Source organism: Mustelus asterias, chromosome 12 (assembly GCF_964213995.1).
Source record: "Mustelus asterias chromosome 12, sMusAst1.hap1.1, whole genome shotgun sequence".
NCBI classification, from domain to species: domain Eukaryota; kingdom Metazoa; phylum Chordata; class Chondrichthyes; order Carcharhiniformes; family Triakidae; genus Mustelus; species Mustelus asterias.
Window position 1 is genome coordinate 101,624,279 of NC_135812.1, and position 19,455 is coordinate 101,643,733.

The window sequence follows — 19,455 nt, forward strand, 5'->3', positions numbered from 1 at the left end:
GTTCCGGCACATCTTTAGATTATCCCACAGTTACGATGCCCCGGAGCTCACATGTTAAAGCTGACAATGAATTAAGGGAAGAGGACGGAGTGGGGGAGATGATGTGCGACTGGAGGAGGCGGCTGTGGGTGAAATGATGCAGATCTCCACCAGAGGGCATTCGCTCCCTGCTCAGTGACATTATCCCTGGCTGGAGCTGAGGTGTGGAGATGCCGGCGTTGGACTGGGGTAAACACAGTAAGAGTTTTAACAACACCAGGTTAAAGTCCAACAGGTTTATTTGGTAGCAAATGCCATTAGCTTTCGGAGTGCTGCTCCTTCGTCAGATGGAGTGGACGGGCTGAGGGACAGGCTGCAGGAACAGGACGTCAGTGCGACCTGTCCCTCGATTCATTTCCCAGTGCCCGCATGCTGCGCAGTGGGATCTGGATGCACACACAAGGGGCCAAAAATTAATGGGGAAAGAGGGACCTCTCCTTCAACTGCCCTCTTCCCCCTCCCTCATTCCCCCACCCAGCCGTCCCCCTCTCTGGTCAGGTGCTGAGCTTTGTACTCGTTCCTTCCATTCCTGAATCTTTAAGTGTCTTTTTGAAGTTTCTTGCTGATGAGTGACACAGTGACACAGTGGTCAGCACCGCTGCCTCAGCGCCAGGGACCCGGGTTCGATTCCCGGATTGTCTGTGCGGAGTCTGCATGTTTTCCCCGTGTCTGCGTGGGTTTCCTCCCACAGTCCGAAAGATGTGCTGGTTAGGTGCTAAATTCCCCCTCAGTGTACCCGAACAGGCACCGGAGTGTGGCGACTAGGTGATTTTCACTTCATTGCAGTGTTAATGTAAGCCCACTTGTGACACTAATAAATGAACTTTAAATCCTGCTTCCCTTCACCCGCTTTGCTGTCCCAGCAGACGAATAATCTGAGGGGGGTTCAGTAAATTTGTCATTTCCCCCTTAACGAGAATTACTCTTTCCTTGGTTTATTATACAGCAGAAAGATCTCCTCACAGGTAATCAGTTCAAAAACATCTCAATCAGGTACAGCAGTGAGTTAGATGCGGTGGGACTTGGTGAGGGAGTGCCAGCTCCCTCATGCTGCTGTGAAAATAAACTTCCATAAACCATTCCTGACAGCTGTGAGAGCAGCGGGAAAATCAGCCCTGACACTAACTGCAACCGCTCAGGTGAAACCAGACAGTGATGAGTATCAGAGGCCAGATCCCTTTCTCTACATCATCCTCTGTAAGTGTGTGTCTTTCTCTATCGCTGCTCGCTCCCTCCTTCCGCCCCCTCCTCACCTTCCGGTAGATTATCAATTTCCATCAACATTTTGAACATAAGAAATAGGAGCAGGAGGAGGCCACTCTGCCCATCGACCCTGCTACACCATTCAAATCATCATGGTCAGTCTGAGGCTTCACTTCTATTCTTTCCCTGCACCCGAGCTATGACTCCGCCGCTCCCTCCCCTCCCCCCGCCCCTCTCCCGCTCCCTCCCCGCCGCTCCCTCCCCGCCGCTCCCTCACGGTTCTAACTCTGGGGTCACGGTTCTAACTCTGGGGTCACGGTTCTAACTCTGGGGTCACGGTTCTAACTCTGGGGTCACGGTTCTAACTCTGGGGTCACGGTTCTAACTCTGATGTGTTTCAGATCCACGCTCAGACGGTGCTGTCCTGCGGCCGCTGTTTTGACGAGGACTACGCCCTCTTTCCGTTCATGGGACACGCCCTCCGCTGCCTGTGGGCAGACCAGGGGGTGAAACTGGCAGCATCGCGCGGCTACGAGTTTGAGTTGAACGACTCTGCACATTAGTAAGTTCACGGCTTCCCGCATTTCTCCACATTTAGACTGTATTATGTAGAATGTACCGCGCAGAAACGGGCCCTTCGGCCCAACTGGTCCATGCTGGTGTCTGTGCACTCCTCTTGCTAATTCACCCTGTCAGCACCTCGTTCTATTCCTTTCTCCCTCGGGTTCTCATCGAGCTTCCCCTGAAGAGTGTGAAATGGTGTCAATTGAGACTCTGTGACTGAAGCAAATCAAACGTTGTTAAAAGGTCACATTGACCCAATATTGTGATGTAACCCCCTGCCACTTTATAAAGCATCATACGGCCAAACGTAGAATACTGTGCACAGTCCTGGTCACCACAATACAGGAGAATACTGCAGCTATTGAAAAGGTGTGGAAGAGAGGGAATGGGGGAGGGAGTGGATTGTGAGGAGTGATTGTGTAAATTATAGATAGTTGTTGGTGTTCGAGAGCCTGAAGAAAGTGACATGTCGAGGCTTTTCATCTTGTACTCATCAGGATAGCTTTGCAAGAGAACTAAATCTCAAAGGGAACAACAAGTGATTCTGATTCTCATCCATGGCAACACCTCCACCAATCAGAGTCCTCTTCACAACCAAGACGCACCATCTTCTCTTTGAGATTTGGTATTCTTGCCAATCTGTCCCGGTGAGTGCAAGTCAAAAAGCTTCGACAGCTTGGGTGGGATTTTATGGCCTCACTCATCCCGAAACAGTAAAATCCCACCCGAGGTCAATCCATGGTCTCCCCCTCGCCCACTCCAATTCCCATGGTGGGCGGGACAGTAAGATTCCAGCCTATGTCTCTTTTTTTCAGTAGTATGGGTATTTAAGTTGTAGATGTTCTCAATGAAGAAGAGTGGCAAGCTTCTGGCTCAGTGGGTAGTGCCCCTACCTCAGGACCAGCAGCTCCAGGTTCGAGTCCCACACCAGGAGTTGTTAGCCACGGAAGGAATGTTTGCAGCAAGGCTCAACAGGCCGATAATCCGCTCAGGAATCCTTCCCCACTATTCCCCAAAGCGAGAAATGGCATGTGTGGGTGTGTGAAGATACGCTAAGAAAAATGGGAAAAGAGGAGGATTAGTCATGATAAGATAACTGACTTAGGTAAAATAAATAACTCCAGGAGTCAGCTGTGAAGGAACAGTGCTTCATTGCACAAAATGAAGTAAAACCAAACCACAAGCCTGTGGTTTACATAAACAGGGTCCCAACCGGGACAATGCAACAATGGACCCACTCGGGGGCCTGCTTTATACAGGACTCGGAACACGAGCTCCACCTAGTTGGTTAATTATCAATCCTCAGGGAGCTCGTACTCTACAAGTGCTGCAGGGAGGACAATCAGTGATTCCCCATGCAAATCCTGAGGGTTATCACGTTAGTATTCCAGAGGGACTAGATAGTACAGCCCCTAAACTCTCTGGAATTTAGAAGAACGAGGGGAGATCAAATTGAGGTATACAAGATGATAAAAGGTATGGATAAAGTAGACATGGAGCGGATGCTTCCTCTTGTGGGGCATTCTAGGACGAGAGGTCTTAGGATAAGGGGCAGCAAATTTAAAACAGAGTTGAGGAGAAACTACTTCTCCCAAAAGGTTGTGAATTTGTGGAATTCGCTCCCCCAAAGTGCGGTGGATGCTGGGACAGTGAGTAAATTCAAGGAGGAGTTAGACAGATTTTTAATTGGTAATGGGGGTTGAAGGGTTATGGGGAGAAGGCAGGAAAATGGGGATGAGGAGCATATCAGCCATGATCGAATGGCGGAGAGGACGCGATGGGCCGAATGGCCTCATTCTGCTCCTATATCTTATGAACTCATGACCAGCTGTTTCACCCTGTCCAGAACAAGTATTCAGGAGGCAGTGAGAAGCTGTGAGGCTCGCGAGGGAGATGGAGGAAGCAGTTTGCATTGCTTCATTCAGAATGCAAATTGAGAGATTTCTTCCATAAGTAATGAGTAATTTAAGATCTCGACATGTGCTCAGTGTAACAGGTGACACTGGACATGTGGTTCTGAAGGTTCCCCAAGTCCTGGGAGTTTTCCTAATTTCTTGTCCGGGTCTGTGACGAACTCATCGATAGAGACTGATCGCTGATTGTTATTATTGTACAGGGCAAGGAATCTGCCGTCCTCAGTAAAGACATGGGACTGAAGTGTCGCCACCGGGCCACCATCTTCCCCCTTGCGTGGTGTTGAGTTTCTTGAGTGTTGTTGCCCATCCAGGCAAGTGGGGAGTATTCCATCACACTCCTGATTTTCCACAGCACACAAACTTCCAAAGGAATTTTCTTAATTCACGGGACATGGGCATCGCTGGCCAGGCCAGCATTTATTGCCCATCCTTTATTACCCTTGAGAAGATGGTAGAGAGCTGTTGCCTTGGACTGCTGCACCTCCTGTGCTGGAACTATTCCCAAGATTTTGTTGGGGGGAGGGAGGGGATGAGGAATTCCAGGATTTTGTCCCTGCAGCAATGAAGGATGAGCTGGCATGTGTCCAAATCAAGATGGGTGTGTGTTTTGGATGTGCTGATGTTCCCATGTGTCTGCTGCCAGAGGTGGCGGCTTTGGAAGGAGCCTTGGTAAGTTGCGGCAGTGTTTCTTGTAGATGCTATACACAATACTGCAACCGTGTGTTGGTGGCAGAGAGAGTGAATGGTGAAGCTGGTGGATGGGGTGCCGATCAAGTGGGGCTTTGGATGGTTTTTTAAAGTTCATTTTTTATTCATTCGTGGGACGTGGGCGACGCTGGCTGGCCAGCGGTCATTGCCCATCCCTGGCTGCTCCTGGAGGGCAAATTGAGAGATACAAGAAGATGCTGTGGCTCTGGAGTCACATGTAGGCCAGACCGGGTAAGGACGGCAGATTTCCTTCCCTAAAGGACATTAGTGAACCAGATGGGTTTTTCATGGTCTTCAGTAGTTTCTTAATTCCAGATTTTTTTTTTTTTACTTAATTCAAATTCCACCCTCTGCCGTGGCGGGATTCGAAGCCGGGTCCCAGGGCATTAGCTGAGTTTCTGAATGAATAGCCTAGCGATGATACCACTGGGCCGCCATCTTTCCCCCTAGTGTGGTGTTGAGTTCCTTGAGTGTTGTTGGAGCTGCACTCATCCCAGGCAAGTGGAGAGTATTCCATCACGCCCCTGACTTGTGCCTTGTAGATGGTGGGCAGGCTTTGGGGAGTCAGGAGGTGGGTTACTCACCGCAGGATTCCCAGCCCCTGGCTCTCCCTTGTCGGCACTGTATCGATGTACAGGGACAGCACCGTTGTTGTAATGTTAACCCTGCAAGTCGGAGAGGATGTTGCCCCTTTGTTCTTGGGAAAGGTAATGACTCATTTGCCAGCCCTGTTACAAACTGGATGTTTAATTGATTCTCAGGATGTGAGTGATATTTAATTACAATTCCGGATGTTAAAGCAGCTTAATTCTTGCAGATGAGTCAGGATTTCCTTTTTTATGCATTCTTAGATAAACATGATATGGAGATTATGTCTGGGGCTGTTCAGAGTGCGAGCAGTCCCCCAGGGTCGGTAATCTGCTGCCGCTACTCACCCTGGTGGCGCGCCACGTCAGTCCCGCATGATGTGGCAACAACCACTTACGTTGATATAGCGCCTTTAATGTGAAAACACCCCCAGCTGAATCACAGGGGCATTACAAATCAGATGTTTTTTTTTTACTTAATTCAAATTCCACCCTCTGCCGTGACGGGATTCGAAGCCGGGTCCCAGGGCATTAGCTGAGTTTCTGAATGAATAGCCTAGCGATGATACCACTGGGCCGCCATCTTTCCCCCTAGTGTGGTGTTGAGTTTCTTGAGTGTTGTTGGAGCTGCACTCATCCCAGGCAAGTGGAGAGTACCTTCTGCTGCCTCCTTCCATCACCAGGCCATCTCTTCAGTCCTCACCACTCCAAGCCTGTGGAAAACAGCCCTTTTCCTGCCCGGAGGCTCTTTCTCTGCTCAACTGGGCCCTCTCCCGCTGGTGCCCCCTCTTCCCCGCTGGTGCCCCCTCTCCCCCGCCAGGGCCCCCTCTCCCCCGCCGGGGCCCCCCTCTCCCCCGCCGGGGCCCCCCTCTCCCCCGCCTGGGCCCCCCTCTCCCCCGCCGGGGCCCCCCTCTCCTCGTCATGTAGACGATATTAGGGCAGAACACTAACAGTTTGGTTAAGGTTATAGTTTGGAAGGAGTTCCCCCCAAAGGAGGAAAGAGGGGATTCCAGAGCTTGGGGCCCAGGCAGCTGAAGGCATGGCCGCCATCGGTGGCAGTCGAGGATGCTCAAGAGGTCAGATTTGGGTGAGCTCAGATATCTCGGAGGGTTGTTGTTGTTAGGGGCTGGAGGAGATTCCAGAGAGGGGGGTCGGACCGTGCAGGGATTTGAGAACCGTCAGCAGAATTTTAAAATCAAGGCCTTGCTTTTCCGGGAGCTCAGTGAGGTTAGCGGGGTCATTGAGGTCGGCGAGGTCAGTGAAGTTGGCAAGGACGGCGAGGTCAGCGGGGTTAGTGATGTCAGTCAGGTCAGTGAGGTAGCGAGCTGATGGGTGAATGGGACTTTGGATGAGCTCCGGTTTGGATCCACACGTACCCTCTGCTGGAGTGCGGCAAGGGGTCCAGGTCCTGCCAGACCTCGACATTTCTGTGATGGTGGCGAATGGGAGCTGTGGTTCTTCTGGAAGAGGACAGGCTCAGTGCGCCTGATGGCGCGGTGGCACAGTGGTTAGCACTGCTGCCTCACAGCGCCAGGGACCTGGGTTCAATTCCCGGCTTGGGTCACTGTCTGTGTGGAGTTTGCACGTTCTCCCAGTGGCTGCTTGGGTTTCCTCCCACAGTCCGAAAGACGTGCTGGTGCATTGGCCATGCTAAATGCTCAGAAAAACAGAGTCGTGTCATCGGGAGTGGAGCAGCATATTCAGAGGGGGGGCCCCGGCGGGGGAGAGGGGGGGCCCAGGCGGGGGGGAGAGGGGGCCCTGGCGGGGGAGAGGGGGTCCCGGCGGGGGAGAGGGGGCCCCCCCAGCGGGGGAGAGGGACCCCCCCCGACGGGGGAGAGGGGCCCCCCCCCGGCGGGGGAGAGGGGGGCCCCGGCGGGGGAGAGGGGGGCCCTGGCGGGGGAGAGGGGGGCCCTGGCGGGGGAGAGGGGGCCCTGGCGGGGGAGAGGGGGCACCAGCGGGGAAGAGGGGGCACCAGCGGGAGAGGGCCCAGTTGAGCAGAGAAAGAGCCTCCGGGCAGGAAAAGGGCTGTTTTTCCACAGGCTTGGAGTGGTGAGGACTGAGGAGATGGCCTGGTGATGGAAGGAGGCAGCAGAAGGTTGCTGACTACATTGTGTGGGCTTTGGAGCTGTTTTATGTTCCTCCGCTGAAATTGTGCTTGTGAATTGTTACTGGAATGTAGACTTGGGAATCAAGGGAATGGAATCTTGGACAGAAGGTTGAAAGCCTGTGAGGTGGGCCGTGGTAGAGGCTTTCCAAGTTGGAGCAACTTCTGGAAAGATTTCTGAGGTGAGAGCTTTGAGGGTGAAGCCTGGAATCCCTCATAAGAGAGACAATCTCAACAAGATTGTTTGACTCCGTGTTCAGTGACGTCTGGGTGGGTTATTGAGAAATCAGTTTTGGTCGCATTTACTATTTATTGTGTAGTCTGTTGTATTCAACCATAGTTAGTTCACATACTCTTCATACTTACCCTGAATGTTAGAGCAGATAGATATTGTAAATCATTTCATCTTTCTGACCTTGTCCAGTAAAGTTTGTTCAAAACCCATGGAATCTAATGGCTTTATTCCACAATGTCATGTATCTCAAACTGTGTCTACTTTTAACAACCAACAGGAGGATGAGAAAGCCAGCCAGTTACATAGTTAATTGCTGTGGTGTCTGTCATAGAATCCCTACAGTGCAGAGGCCATTTGGCCCATCGTCTCCCGTCCCCCCCCCCCAAAATTCCCGTAACCCCACCCTGCTAATCACCCTGACACTAAGGGACAATTTAGAATGGCCAGTCAACCTAACCTGCACATCTTTGGAGTGTGGGAGGAAACCGGCGCACCCGGAGGAAACCCACGCAGACACGGGGAGAATGTGCAGACTCTGCACAGACAGTGACCCAAGGCGGGAATTGAACCCGGGTCCCTGGCGCTGCGAGGCAGCAGTGTTAACCACTGTGCCACCGTGCAGTGCAAGAAGGCGACCAACTTTGGACCAGCCGAACCAGGGGAGTGGGGGAGCGGGGGTTCCGCTGGGTCGTGCATGGAGAGGAACAGAGCCAGGAATATATAGAGGCTCTGGTCTGAAACCAAAACCACGCAGTAAAGAGTGACGTGTATTTTGAAATGAGGATTTGCCTGTCAGAGCGGCGACCTGAACTATTCAAAGGAAAGACATTTCGACTGACAGCAAGCAATTAATGACTGTGACTTTGTATTTTTTTTAACACAAAGTCCCTGGAAGTGAACACTTGTTCGATTATTAGCTGGAAAGGGCTTCGTGTGACATTTCCAAGATTCGACTTGTAATTGCTGCTCCCGTGTAAAGTTTGCGCGGTTAATTTGCTTGTAGTTTTGTGTTTCTTTTTAATACAAAGTGCGCTAATTGCTGGCTTTGACATTAACTCTCAGGCAATGGAGGCACAAGGTCGGATCAGTTGCAACCTGCGGCAGCTTTTTGTCTCGTTGGCGGGTCGGAATAATGAGTGTCATTATCCTGACTCAGATGGGGTTTGAGCCGATAGTGACGAGATGGGAGAGAGAGAGAGAGAGAGGCCCATGTCGTGAGCACAGAATGGGCTCAGCCTCTGCGGGGGGGGGGGGAGAAGGTGAGGTCAGCGTGGCAGTGCGCTGTCTGTCTAACCTCACAGCAACGACCCTTTAAGTTCCCCTGAAAGGTTGCTCGCTTTGTGGAAAGGGTGTTTTTTTTTAAAAACAATTCCTTTCTGCGTTTCGCATTTACTTCAGGTGATTAGTGCAAAAGTTGACGAGAGAGACCTGAATGTTGAGAGGGTGTCGGGTTAATCACTGACGTTTCGAGACCTGCTGTCGATGAAGCTTTCTCTCCGCTGTTTCGCAACTGAGAGAGAAAATGACAAAACTTCAGAGCTCACCTGAGGAGATTTGAAGGACTTTTAGTGATTTGATTTGATTTGATTTATTATTGTCACATGTATTAACATACAGTGAAAAGTATTGTTTCTTGCGCGCTATACAGACAAAGCATACCGTTCATAGAGAAGGAAAGGAGAGAGTGCAGAATGTAATGTTACAGTCATAGCTAGGGTGTAGAGAAAGATCAACTTAATGCAAGGTAGGTCCATTCAAAAGTCTGACAGCAGTAGGGAAGAAGCTGTTCTTGAGTCGGTTGGGATGTGACCTCAGACTTTTTTGTATCTTTTTCCTGACGGAAGGAGGTGGAAGATCACCATGCCACCCTGCTTTAACATGTGAAATCATTGTACCACACAGCACCAAGAGAGGCCATTCAGCCCAGTGTGCCTGTGCTAGCTCTTGACCTGTCTAACTCAACCTTGAATATACTCAACGACCCAGCCTCCACTGCTGCGTGGGGAGAGAATTTCAAAGATTAATGACCCTTTTGAGAGCAGAAATTCCTCCTTGGTTGCAGACCCCCCCCCTTTTTGGAAAAGTAGCCCCAGGTCTAGACTCCCCCCATGGGGGGAAACATCCTCTCAGTTTCGATGCAGCAAAGCCCCTTCCGAATCTTTTATTTCAACAATTCGCCTCTGGTTGTTTTAACCTCCAGTGAGCACAGGCCCAACTGCTCAAGCCTTCCTTCAACCTCTTCATCCCAGGAAGCAGCCTGGTGAACTTTCTCTGATGTGGAGATGCCGGCCTTGGACTGGGGTGAACACAGTAAGAGTTTTAACAACACCAGGTTAAAGTCCAACAGGTTTATTTGGTAGAAAATACCATTTGCTACCAAATAAACCTGTTGGACTTTAACCTGGTGTTGTTAAAACTCTTACAGTGAACTTTCTCTGAACAGCCTTCTATGTAAGTACATCTCTCCATGAATAAGGAGGCCAGATCTGGACACAGTAATCCAGGTGCCGTCTCTTGGCAGGATGGCACGGTGGCACAGTAGTTAGCACTGCTGCCACCAGCGCCAGGGACTCGGGTTTGATTCCCAGCTTGGGTCACTGTCTGTGTGGACTTTGCACATTCTCCCAGTGGCTGCATGGGTTTCCTCCCACAGTCCGAAAGACGTGCTGGTGCATTGGCCATGCTAAATTCTCCCTCTGTGTACCCGAACCGGCATCGGACTGTGGCGACTAGAGGATTTTCACAGTAACCCCATTGCAGTGTTAATGTAAACCTACCTGTGACACTAATAAATAAACCTCAGTGCATTGTTCAGATGTAGCAAGAATTCCCTCCTCCTGTCTTCCATCACTCTTGCAATCAAGGCCAATGTTCTATTTGCCTTCCAACTACTTGCTGTACCTGCATGCTGGTTTATAATTCCTGTGCAAAGACTCCCAGCTTTCTCCGCACTGCAGCCTACTGCTTTCTCTCTCTATCTCAATTTTCTGTTCCTTTATTCTTCCTGCCAAGTGGACAACCTCACTTTTTCCCACTTGATATACTCCAATTATTCTCCCTCCCTGCTCATTTCCCCATAGCCCTGCAAGTTTTCACACCTTCGACTCTCAGCCCAGTTCCGCCCTCGAAAGTTGTGATAGAGTCTGCCCCCAGGCAGTGCATCCAGAACCACTTGCCACACGTCTTGAGTTTTCCGCCGAGTTGGTGTGGGACGGTCCACCTGCGGCGCTGGGTGAGAAGGCGTAGCGGCAGCAGGGAGTGAAATGTATCTGAGTGGCGGGGATGCCAATCACACGTCGCTGTTTATCGCCATGATGCGGCTGTCAGATTGATCACTGTGCTGAGCTGTGGAAGATTAGAATTCCCCAGGGGAGCAACCAACTCTGCCCAGCAACCGGCAAAGACTCATTACTGCTGACCAGGTCGAAGGGTTTGTAAGATTTTGAGAGCGATTGTGTGTGTGTGCGTAAAAGCATGTTTTCCCTCCCTCACCTCACCATGTTTTCCCTCCCTCACCTCACCATGTTTTCCCTCCCTCACCTCATGATACTTGCATAGGACCAGAGGATATAGGACCAGACGTTGCCCATTGAGTCTGCTCCGCCATTCAGTGAGATCATTGCTGGTCTGATATCATCCCCAACTCCACTTTCCTGCCTTATCCCCATAACCCTGGATTCCCTTACTGATTAAAAATCTCAGCCTTGAACATATTTACCAACCCAGCCTCTACAGCCCCTCTGCGGTAAAGAATTTCACAGTTCCCTCTGAGGGAAGAAATTCCTCCTCATCTCTGTCTTCAATGGGCGGCCCCCTTTCTCTGAGATTATGCCCTCTGGTCCCAGACTCTCCCACAAGGGGAAACAACCTCTCAGCATCCACCCTGTCAATCCTTCTGTCTCAAGAAAGTCGTCACATTCTTCTAAATCCCAATGAGTACAGGCCCAACCCACTCGACCTCTCCTCGTAAGAAAATCCCTCCATACCCGCGATCAACCTAATAAACCTTCTCTGGACTGCCTCCAATGCCAATATATCTTTCCTCAGACAAGGGAACAGAACTTCACAGTATTCCAGGTGTGGTCTAACTAGCTAGTGCCTTGTATAGTTTTAGCAGGAATTCCCTATTTTATACATATTGCAATTGTGTCAGTGCAACGTTTGGTGGGAATGAATGAAGTGGATCAGATGTTGAATTCAGTACCAGCTCAATGGGAGTAGCTGTTGACCAGGAATATCGCTTGAGAATTCAACTCTTCAATCACTCCATGTTTCAGTCGACTGTGCTGACTCTTTCCAGAGGGTCGGTTGCTAAGCCCATGCTGCACCCTAGCAACAATCAGCACCTGTGGGGGGTGGGGGAGGTGTTGTGAGTGTGCATGATTTGTGTCTGTAACATCATAGTTACGTTTCCTCGTACGAGGCAGCATCTTAGCGAATGTAATGAGATTCAGTGGTCAGCACTGCTGCCTCACAGCGCCAGGGACCCGGGTTCGATTCCAGTTTGGGTCACCGTCTGTGTGAAGTCTGCACGTTCTCCCCGTGTCTGCGTGGGTTTCCTCCCATAGTTCGAAAGACGTGCTGGTTGGGTGCATTGGCCATGCTAAATTAGCCAAGAGTTAATTGTAATTGTAGGTTTTAGCCGCTGTGCGTTATGCCAGAAGCGGTAAACGCTCCAAAACCCGAATGAACTCTTACTTGTTTTACATTTCCTCAAATCTAATGCAGGCTTCTGGAGACTCCTTGTGTTAACACGAGTGTTTAATATTCCTGTCTGTCTGCTCATGTTCCCAATCCCATCTGTTCTTGTATAAAATATTCAGGCACTGGGATCTGTTCCTCACTCTAACTCCATTCATTTTGATACGATTGTGATGAAGTTTTGAATTTCGTTCGACCGGTGAATGGAATCATTTTTGTGTCGGCGCTAGTGTGTGTGTGCATATCGCAAGTGTGTTCATGTGTGTTTGTGCGCACGCATGTCATGTTGTGTTTGTATATGTCTGTGTTTTGTGCATGTGCACATGTGCGTGCATGCAGGTGCGTGTGCGCATGACCTGTGCCGCGTGTGCGCATGACCTGTGCCGCGTGTGCGCATGACCTGTGCCGCGTGTGGTGTGTGTGCGTGTGCCCGTGTTGTGTGCGCATGTGTGTGTATACACAGCTGCAGTAGTAACAGTGACATTAGGCCGACGGGTCTGGTTACATGTGGACCGAATATTGAACGATGAAGTTATGGTGCAGGAGAGTTTCAATCATCATTTTCCCAGGGAAGCTGCTTTAAAATGACTTTTGCAATCGGGTAACTGAGATAAACAGTGGCCTTTGAGTGGCTATTAGCGGCGTTGGGTGAGGGAGGAATTTAATTGCCATCCACAGACAAAGACGTGCATTTATGTAGCGCTTTTCCCAACCTCAGGACATCCCAAGTTGTTTAAGTGGAGTCGCTGCTGTAATGGAGGGAAAGATGATGAGGAGATGTTGATGATTACGTGCAAGAAAGATGCACATTTAAATTGCACGATCACTGGGACAACCCAAAGCAGCAGGAGCTGTGGAGACAGTTGCCGTTCACACTAATCAGACTGATCAAAAATCATCTAGAAAATACAGACACAGTGGCTTCATTTACTACCCACTGAAATGATCCAAATTAGCTGATAGTTAGACTCCATTTTACTGCAGGCCTTTGGGATGGGGGGTGGGGTTGGGGGGGGTGGATGGGGGGGGAGCTTAACTCCGCACCACCCAAACTGATGGAGCTCCTGGCTCCAGGTACTGCCACTGATGTGACAATGATGGAAACCACTCCTTTGTAAACACGGCCTCATTAACCCCCAAACTTGGCCACCAAGGTCAGAGGTGAAGTGGATGACGTGAATTGTGAAGATCAAAGGAGCAAGACGTGATGCGTGAGGTGTGTGGGAATCTGCTGGAAATAGAATCATAGAATACCTACAGTGCAGAATGAGGCCATTCGGCCCATTAAGTCTGCACCGATAACAATCCCACCCAGATCCTGTCCCCTGACACTAAGGGGCAATTTATCATGGCCAATGAACCAAGCCCTTTACATAAAAGAAGGACGTCATTAGCATGGGGCAAGACACTGGCCGCAATTTTAACATCCCGCCCGCCACGAGAATCGGAGCGGGCGAGGGGCGGACCATGGAAAGGTCCCTTGACCCCGGGTGGGAATTTCTTGTTTCGGAGCAAGCAAGGCCAGAAAAGCCTGCTCCGTGTGTGGGTGTGGGGGAAGGGGTGGGGGTGAGAGCCTCCACTCAGGGATGCCATGCACCCGCCTGGGACAGCGGACTAGATGCCCTCTGTTTAATGTCTCTCTGGGAAGGATAATAGTTCCGGCAGTGCAGCACTCCCTCAGTACTGCCTGCACTGGGAGTGATTAGGAGGATGTCTGTGGGGTGTGAACCCACAACCCTCTGTCTAGAGGGCAGGGATAAATCTTTTAGAACTGAGGTGAGGAGAAATTTCTTCACCCAGAGGGTGGTGAATGTGTGGAATTCACTCTCACAGAAAGTAGCCGAGGCAAAAACGTTGTCTGATTTCAAGAAGAAATTAGATATAGCTCTTGGGGCTAAAGGGATCAAGGGATATGGGGGGAAAGAGGGGATTGGGATATTGAATTTGATGATCAGCCATGACCAAGATGAATGGCGGAGCAGGCACGAAGGGCTGAATGGCCTCCTCCTGCTTCTAGCTTCTGTGTTTCTATGTGTTACTCACCAAACCATGGCTGATACAAGGAACCATTTTGATTTGACCAAACAAACATTAACTTCTCTGAAAACTTAGTGAATTTGGAGCGTTTTTTTTCCACTGAGAATAGGACTCGCTCACGTTGATTGATATAACCAGATACACAGCTGGCATTAATCTTATAAACAGAGCATAAAGTGTATGAAATCCTCATCTTAACAATGTGAAGTCAAACATGTTCCTCTTCATTTTATAAATATATTTTAATAAAAGCTTAATTTTGTTTTCAAATCTCCACACTTCCATTTCTAACATCCTGAAGGCAAGAAAATTATCTCTTAATCCGCTTGATTTAAAATATTTTAATAACATGCCTGGTCTTTGATTCTTTTGCCCCGCATTTCATTTTGTGAATCTAATGATGTGGTTATTGTGTGTGTGGAACAGATTGTATAGCGATGTGCAGTTATGCATTAATCTGTTATTGTGTGATATATATATAGTCTTGCTGTGTGGAGAGTCTATTTCTATTTGTTCCTCTCTCTCTCTCTCTCTGAATCTGTGATGTGAACCCAGGTGGTTATTTCCGTGTTAGCTAAGACTCCGGGCACAGCGCACAGATGGAGGTATCTTAACAATGGGAACCAAGCATTCAAAATAATATCCCACATAAAGTAGTGAGGGCAAAGACTTGGAGCGGGAAAAAAAATTCTAAGTCCAGAACGAGCATGAAAATGGGAGACTTACAGATCTGTTTTTTCCGTCGAGGCCGCCAGGCGAATCTTATGCCTCAGAGCAATATAAAAAAAACTCTTGATCTGTTTCTTGCCAGTAGGGAGTGGGCGGGGCCCAAGTCACCAGAAAGCCAGCTGATAGCAGCAGGGTGCGCCATTGCGCATACGCAGGTTTCTGTGCTCTGAAAACAACCGAGACCTGTCATGGTCTCTGTTGCTATAGACAGACTACGTGGCCCAGCACCCCCGCCACGCGCTACCGCGGCCGTTCGCATTGTGTGACTCAACAAGTTTTGTTTGGTAAGGTTCCCAAGCCTTGCGATGGTATTGGCTCTGTTTAGGAAGAAACTGCACTTTGTTGTTCAAGAAGATCGAGGCAGTTTTCCCTGGTGTCCAGACCAATGTTTGTCCCTCAATTGACATCATTAAAACTGGTTTTCTGTTCATAATGGCATTGTGGGATCTTGCTGTGCGCAAATGGTCTGCCACGTTTCCCACATTGCAACAGTTGACTATGCTTCGAAAGGTACTTCACAGATTGGAAAGTGCTCTGAATATCCTGGGGCCGTGGAAGGCGCTATTAAACCTGGGGCTTAAACACTAATTTGGTTACTTCCAGCTCCAAGCCCAAAACCCCCTGGTCTTTCCAGGCTGAACTGTTTGTCCCTGTGAGTAAAACCCCCAGATAAACCACAGCAAAGGCCCTGTGCCCTGCAACCTATCTCCATGGCAATGTGGCATAAACGAGATGTTCCAAATAGAAACTTGCTGTCGTTGAACTTGAACTTGTAACCAACCCTCTGTCTCGGAGGTGAGACCAGGTGAGAGCCAAGGCTGGAGGATGAGAAAGGGTCGCCAAATCCACCGTGTTGAGAATGAAGTTTAATCATGTACAAAGTGAGAAGCTCTTTCCCAGAGTCCAAACTAAGTAGCAATAATAAAAAAAAACACAGCTTAAAGTTTGCCTGATCAGACTTGTTTGAGAGGCTGGGAGCAATTAGCAAGATGTCTCTGTGAAGGTATTGGCTGAATCTTGTCTTTGAACAGTTGATTAAAGAGGGTAGGAGTGCCCCAGGCTGAGGAATGCATTGATCTGCTGCTGACTCTCCTCCAGGACTCTGATACCTCTGGAGTCTGGACAACTCCTCCCACGCTGGCCTGGTGGCCTTGTATCACCTACCCTCCACGACCTTGAACTTGTACCTCTGCTGCTCCCTCCTGTTTCCTAACTCCCGCCCTGTCCCAGGAGCCCTGAGCCTGCTGATCAACATTGGCTCTCAGCCTGAAAGCCTTCTGAATTCCCAACCTTGTTTTCCAGTTCCCTCCACGGCCTCACCTGTCCCCATCTCTTGTCAGCTCTTCCAGCCCCACCAGCCTCCGAGATATCTGTCCTGCTCCCAAACTCCCATCAGCCATTGGTGGCTGTGTCTTCATCGCCTGAGCCCAAAGCTCTGGGATTCCCCCCCCCCTTAAACCTCCCTACGTCCCTTACCTTTCTTTCCTTTGGTTAAAATGCTCTCTCAAATCTTTGACCAAGCTTTTGGTGACCAGTCCTTGTGTCTCTATGTGGCTTGGTGTGAAATGTTGGTCGATCGCTCACCCGTGAAGCATCTTGGGATGTTTTACTACATTAACGGTGCTATACACGGCATCAACGCCTCTACTTTTTCAGGAGACTAAGGAAATTTGGCATGTCCACTACGACTCTCACCAACTTTCACAGATGCACCATAGAAAGCATTCTTTCTGGCTGTATCACAGCTTGGTATGGGCTCCTGCTCTGCCCAAGACCGCAAGGAACTACAAAAGGTCGTGAACGAAGCCCAGTCCATCACTCAAACCAGCCTCCCATCCATTGACTCTGTCTACACTTCCCGCTGCCTCGGAAAAGCAGCCAGCATAATTAAAGACCCCACGCACCTCGGACATTCTCTCTTCCACCTTCATGAGTCACAGAAAACGAGCAGGACAGGTACAGCTGATAACAAAGAAAGCAAATGGAATGTTGGTATTGATAGCTAAAGGAATAGAATATAAAGGTAAGGAAGTATTGCTGCAACTATACAAGGCATTGGTGAGGCCGCACCTGGAGTCTTGTGCACAGTTTTGGTCCCCTTATTTGAGGAAAGATGTAGTGGCATTGGAGGCAGTTCAGAGGAGGTTCACTAGATTGATTCCAGAGATGAGGGGTTTGCCGTATGAAGAGAGATTGAACAGTTTAGGCCGATACTCTCTGGAATTCAGGAGAATGAGGGGAGATCAAATTGAGGTATACAAGATGATAAAAGGTCTGGATAAAGTAGATGTGGAGCGGGTGCTTCCTCTTGTGGGGCATTCTAGGACGAGAGGTCATAGTCTTAGGATAAGGGGCAGCAAATTTAAAACAGAGTTGAGGAGAAACTACTTCTCCCAAAGGGTTGTGAATCTGTGGAATTTGCTACCCCAAAGTGCGGTGGATGCTGGGACTGAGAGTAAATTTAAGGAGGAGTTAGACAGATTTCTAATTGGTAATGGGTTGAAGGGTTATGGGGAGAAGGCAGGAAAATGGGGATCAGGAGCATATCAGCCATGATCAAATGGCGGAGCGGACACGATGGGCCGAATGGCCTAATTCTGCTCCTATATCTTATGAAATTCTTCCGTCATGAAAAAGATACAAAGGTCTGAGGTCACGTACCAACTGACTCAAGAACAGCTTCTTCCCTGCTGCTGTTAGACTTTTGAATGGACCTACCTCGCATTAAGTTGATCTTTCTCCACACCCTATCTATAACACTACATTCTGCACTCTCTCCTTTCCTTCTCTATGAATGGTATGCTTTGTCTGTACAGCACGCAAGAAACAATACTTTTCACTGGATACTAATACATGTGACAAATCAAATCAAATGTCAATCCAAGTTGATGATGATGTGGTGAACCTTCTGGAGTACAGCATTAACCTTTGGTGTGGGAATAGAGCAGTGTGCAGTGTGGATAATTGAGTTTTACTTATTCGAGAAATGGAAATTAGTTAGAAAGGATAGTTTGGATGGCCCTGACTCTGGGGTGTGTGTGTGTGGGGATAAGGTTTTTTCCAGGAAAGGTTGAGGGACAGTTTCCGTTGGAGAAAAGGATGCCACAAGCTTGAATTTGGGATTCAGTGTCGTCACCAAAGTGATTGTCACCTTGCAGTCACTCTCTGGCCCCACACAGATTTCACCAGAGAAACTCCGCTGATTAGGTTAAAGTGAGGTTCAGCTTGAGGACCGGAGTAAGATGGATTATTATGTGATTGAAATACTTCAAAGGCGATGTTTAATTTATATATACGGAGAAATATTTATTTGTATGCAAATTGGGGGCAGATGCATGCCACCTCCGCCTCCAATGTCAGGCAGTGTTATGTAAGGAAAGGATGCCGAATAAAGCCCCTTCCACCCAGCACGGGGAACCCCCCCGGTACGTGCTTTACAACAACACCCCAAAGCTCCTGTGACAGCGTCTTCCAAACTCTCACCCTCTCCCACCCGAAGGGCAGCCACCTGGGTACATCACCACCAGCAAGTCCCCCTCCGAGCCACTCACCAGCCCGACTTGGAAATATATCATTGTCCTTCACTGTGGCTGGGTTACAATCCTGGAACTCCCTCCCTAACAGCACTGTGGCTGTACCTACATCTGCAGAGTGCAATGGTTCAAGAAGGCGGCTCACCAGGGGCAGCTAGGGGTGAGTCAGGAATGTCAATGATGACCACATCCCGGGAACTAATTAATAATGAACACTTTGCCAACCCCAGCGGCTCACGGTGGTGCCAGAGCTCTTCGTTCCAGATACATACCCCATGGGGCCAGAGTAAAGACACGAGTAAACGTGACGTCCCCGCTGTGGCTCAGAGCGTCACACTCCTGCCTCTGACTCTCGCTCTCTCTCGCGCTGTCGCTCTCTCTCTCTCGCGCTGTCGCTCTCTCTCTCTCGCGCTGTCGCTCTCTCTCTCTCGCGCTGTCGCTCTCTCTCTCTCGCGCTGTCGCTCTCTCTCTCGCGCTGTCGCTCTCTCTCTCGCGCTGTCGCTCTCTCTCTCGCGCTGTCGCTCTCTCTCTCGCGCTGTCGCTCTCTCTCTCGCGCTGTCGCTCTCTCTCTCGCGCTGTCGCTCTCTCTCTCGCGCTGTCGCTCTCTCTCTCGCGCTGTCGCTCTCTCTCTCGCGCTGTCGCTCTCTCTCTCGCGCTGTCGCTCTCTCTCTCGCGTTGTCGCTCTCTCTCTCGCGCTGTCGCTCTCTCTCTCGCGCTGTCGCTCTCTCTCTCGCGCTGTCACTCTCTCTCGCGCTGTCGCTCTCTCTCTCGCGCTGTCGCCCTCTCTCTCGCGCTGTCGCTCTCTCACGCGCTGTCGCTCTCTCTCTCGCGCTGTCGCCCTCTCTCTCGCGCTGTCGCCCTCTCTCTCGCGCTGTCGCCCTCTCTCTCGCGCTGTCGCCCTCTCTCTCGCGCTGTCGCCCTCTCTCTCGCGCTGTCGCCCTCTCTCTCGCGCTGTCGCCCTCTCTCTCGCGCTGTCGCCCTCTCTCTCGCGCTGTCGCCCTCTCTCTCGCGCTGTCGCCCTCTCTCGCGCTGTCGCCCTCTCTCTCGCGCTGTCGCCCTCTCTCTCGCGCTGTCGCCCTCTCTCTCGCGCTGTCGCCCT

At 50.1% G+C, this 19,455-nt stretch overlaps 1 protein-coding gene across 1 annotated transcript in view; it reads left to right on the forward strand.

Annotated features, from left to right (window-relative positions):
- The window catches only part of gnav1 (guanine nucleotide binding protein (G protein) alpha v1), a 150,571-nt gene that overhangs the window by 48,163 nt on the left and 82,953 nt on the right, over positions 1 to 19,455 (forward strand). Inside the window, exon 4 of the mRNA XM_078225736.1 lies at positions 1,644 to 1,804. Coding sequence (XP_078081862.1) covers positions 1,644 to 1,804 — 161 coding nt within the window. The remainder of the gene's footprint in view (positions 1 to 1,643; positions 1,805 to 19,455) is intronic.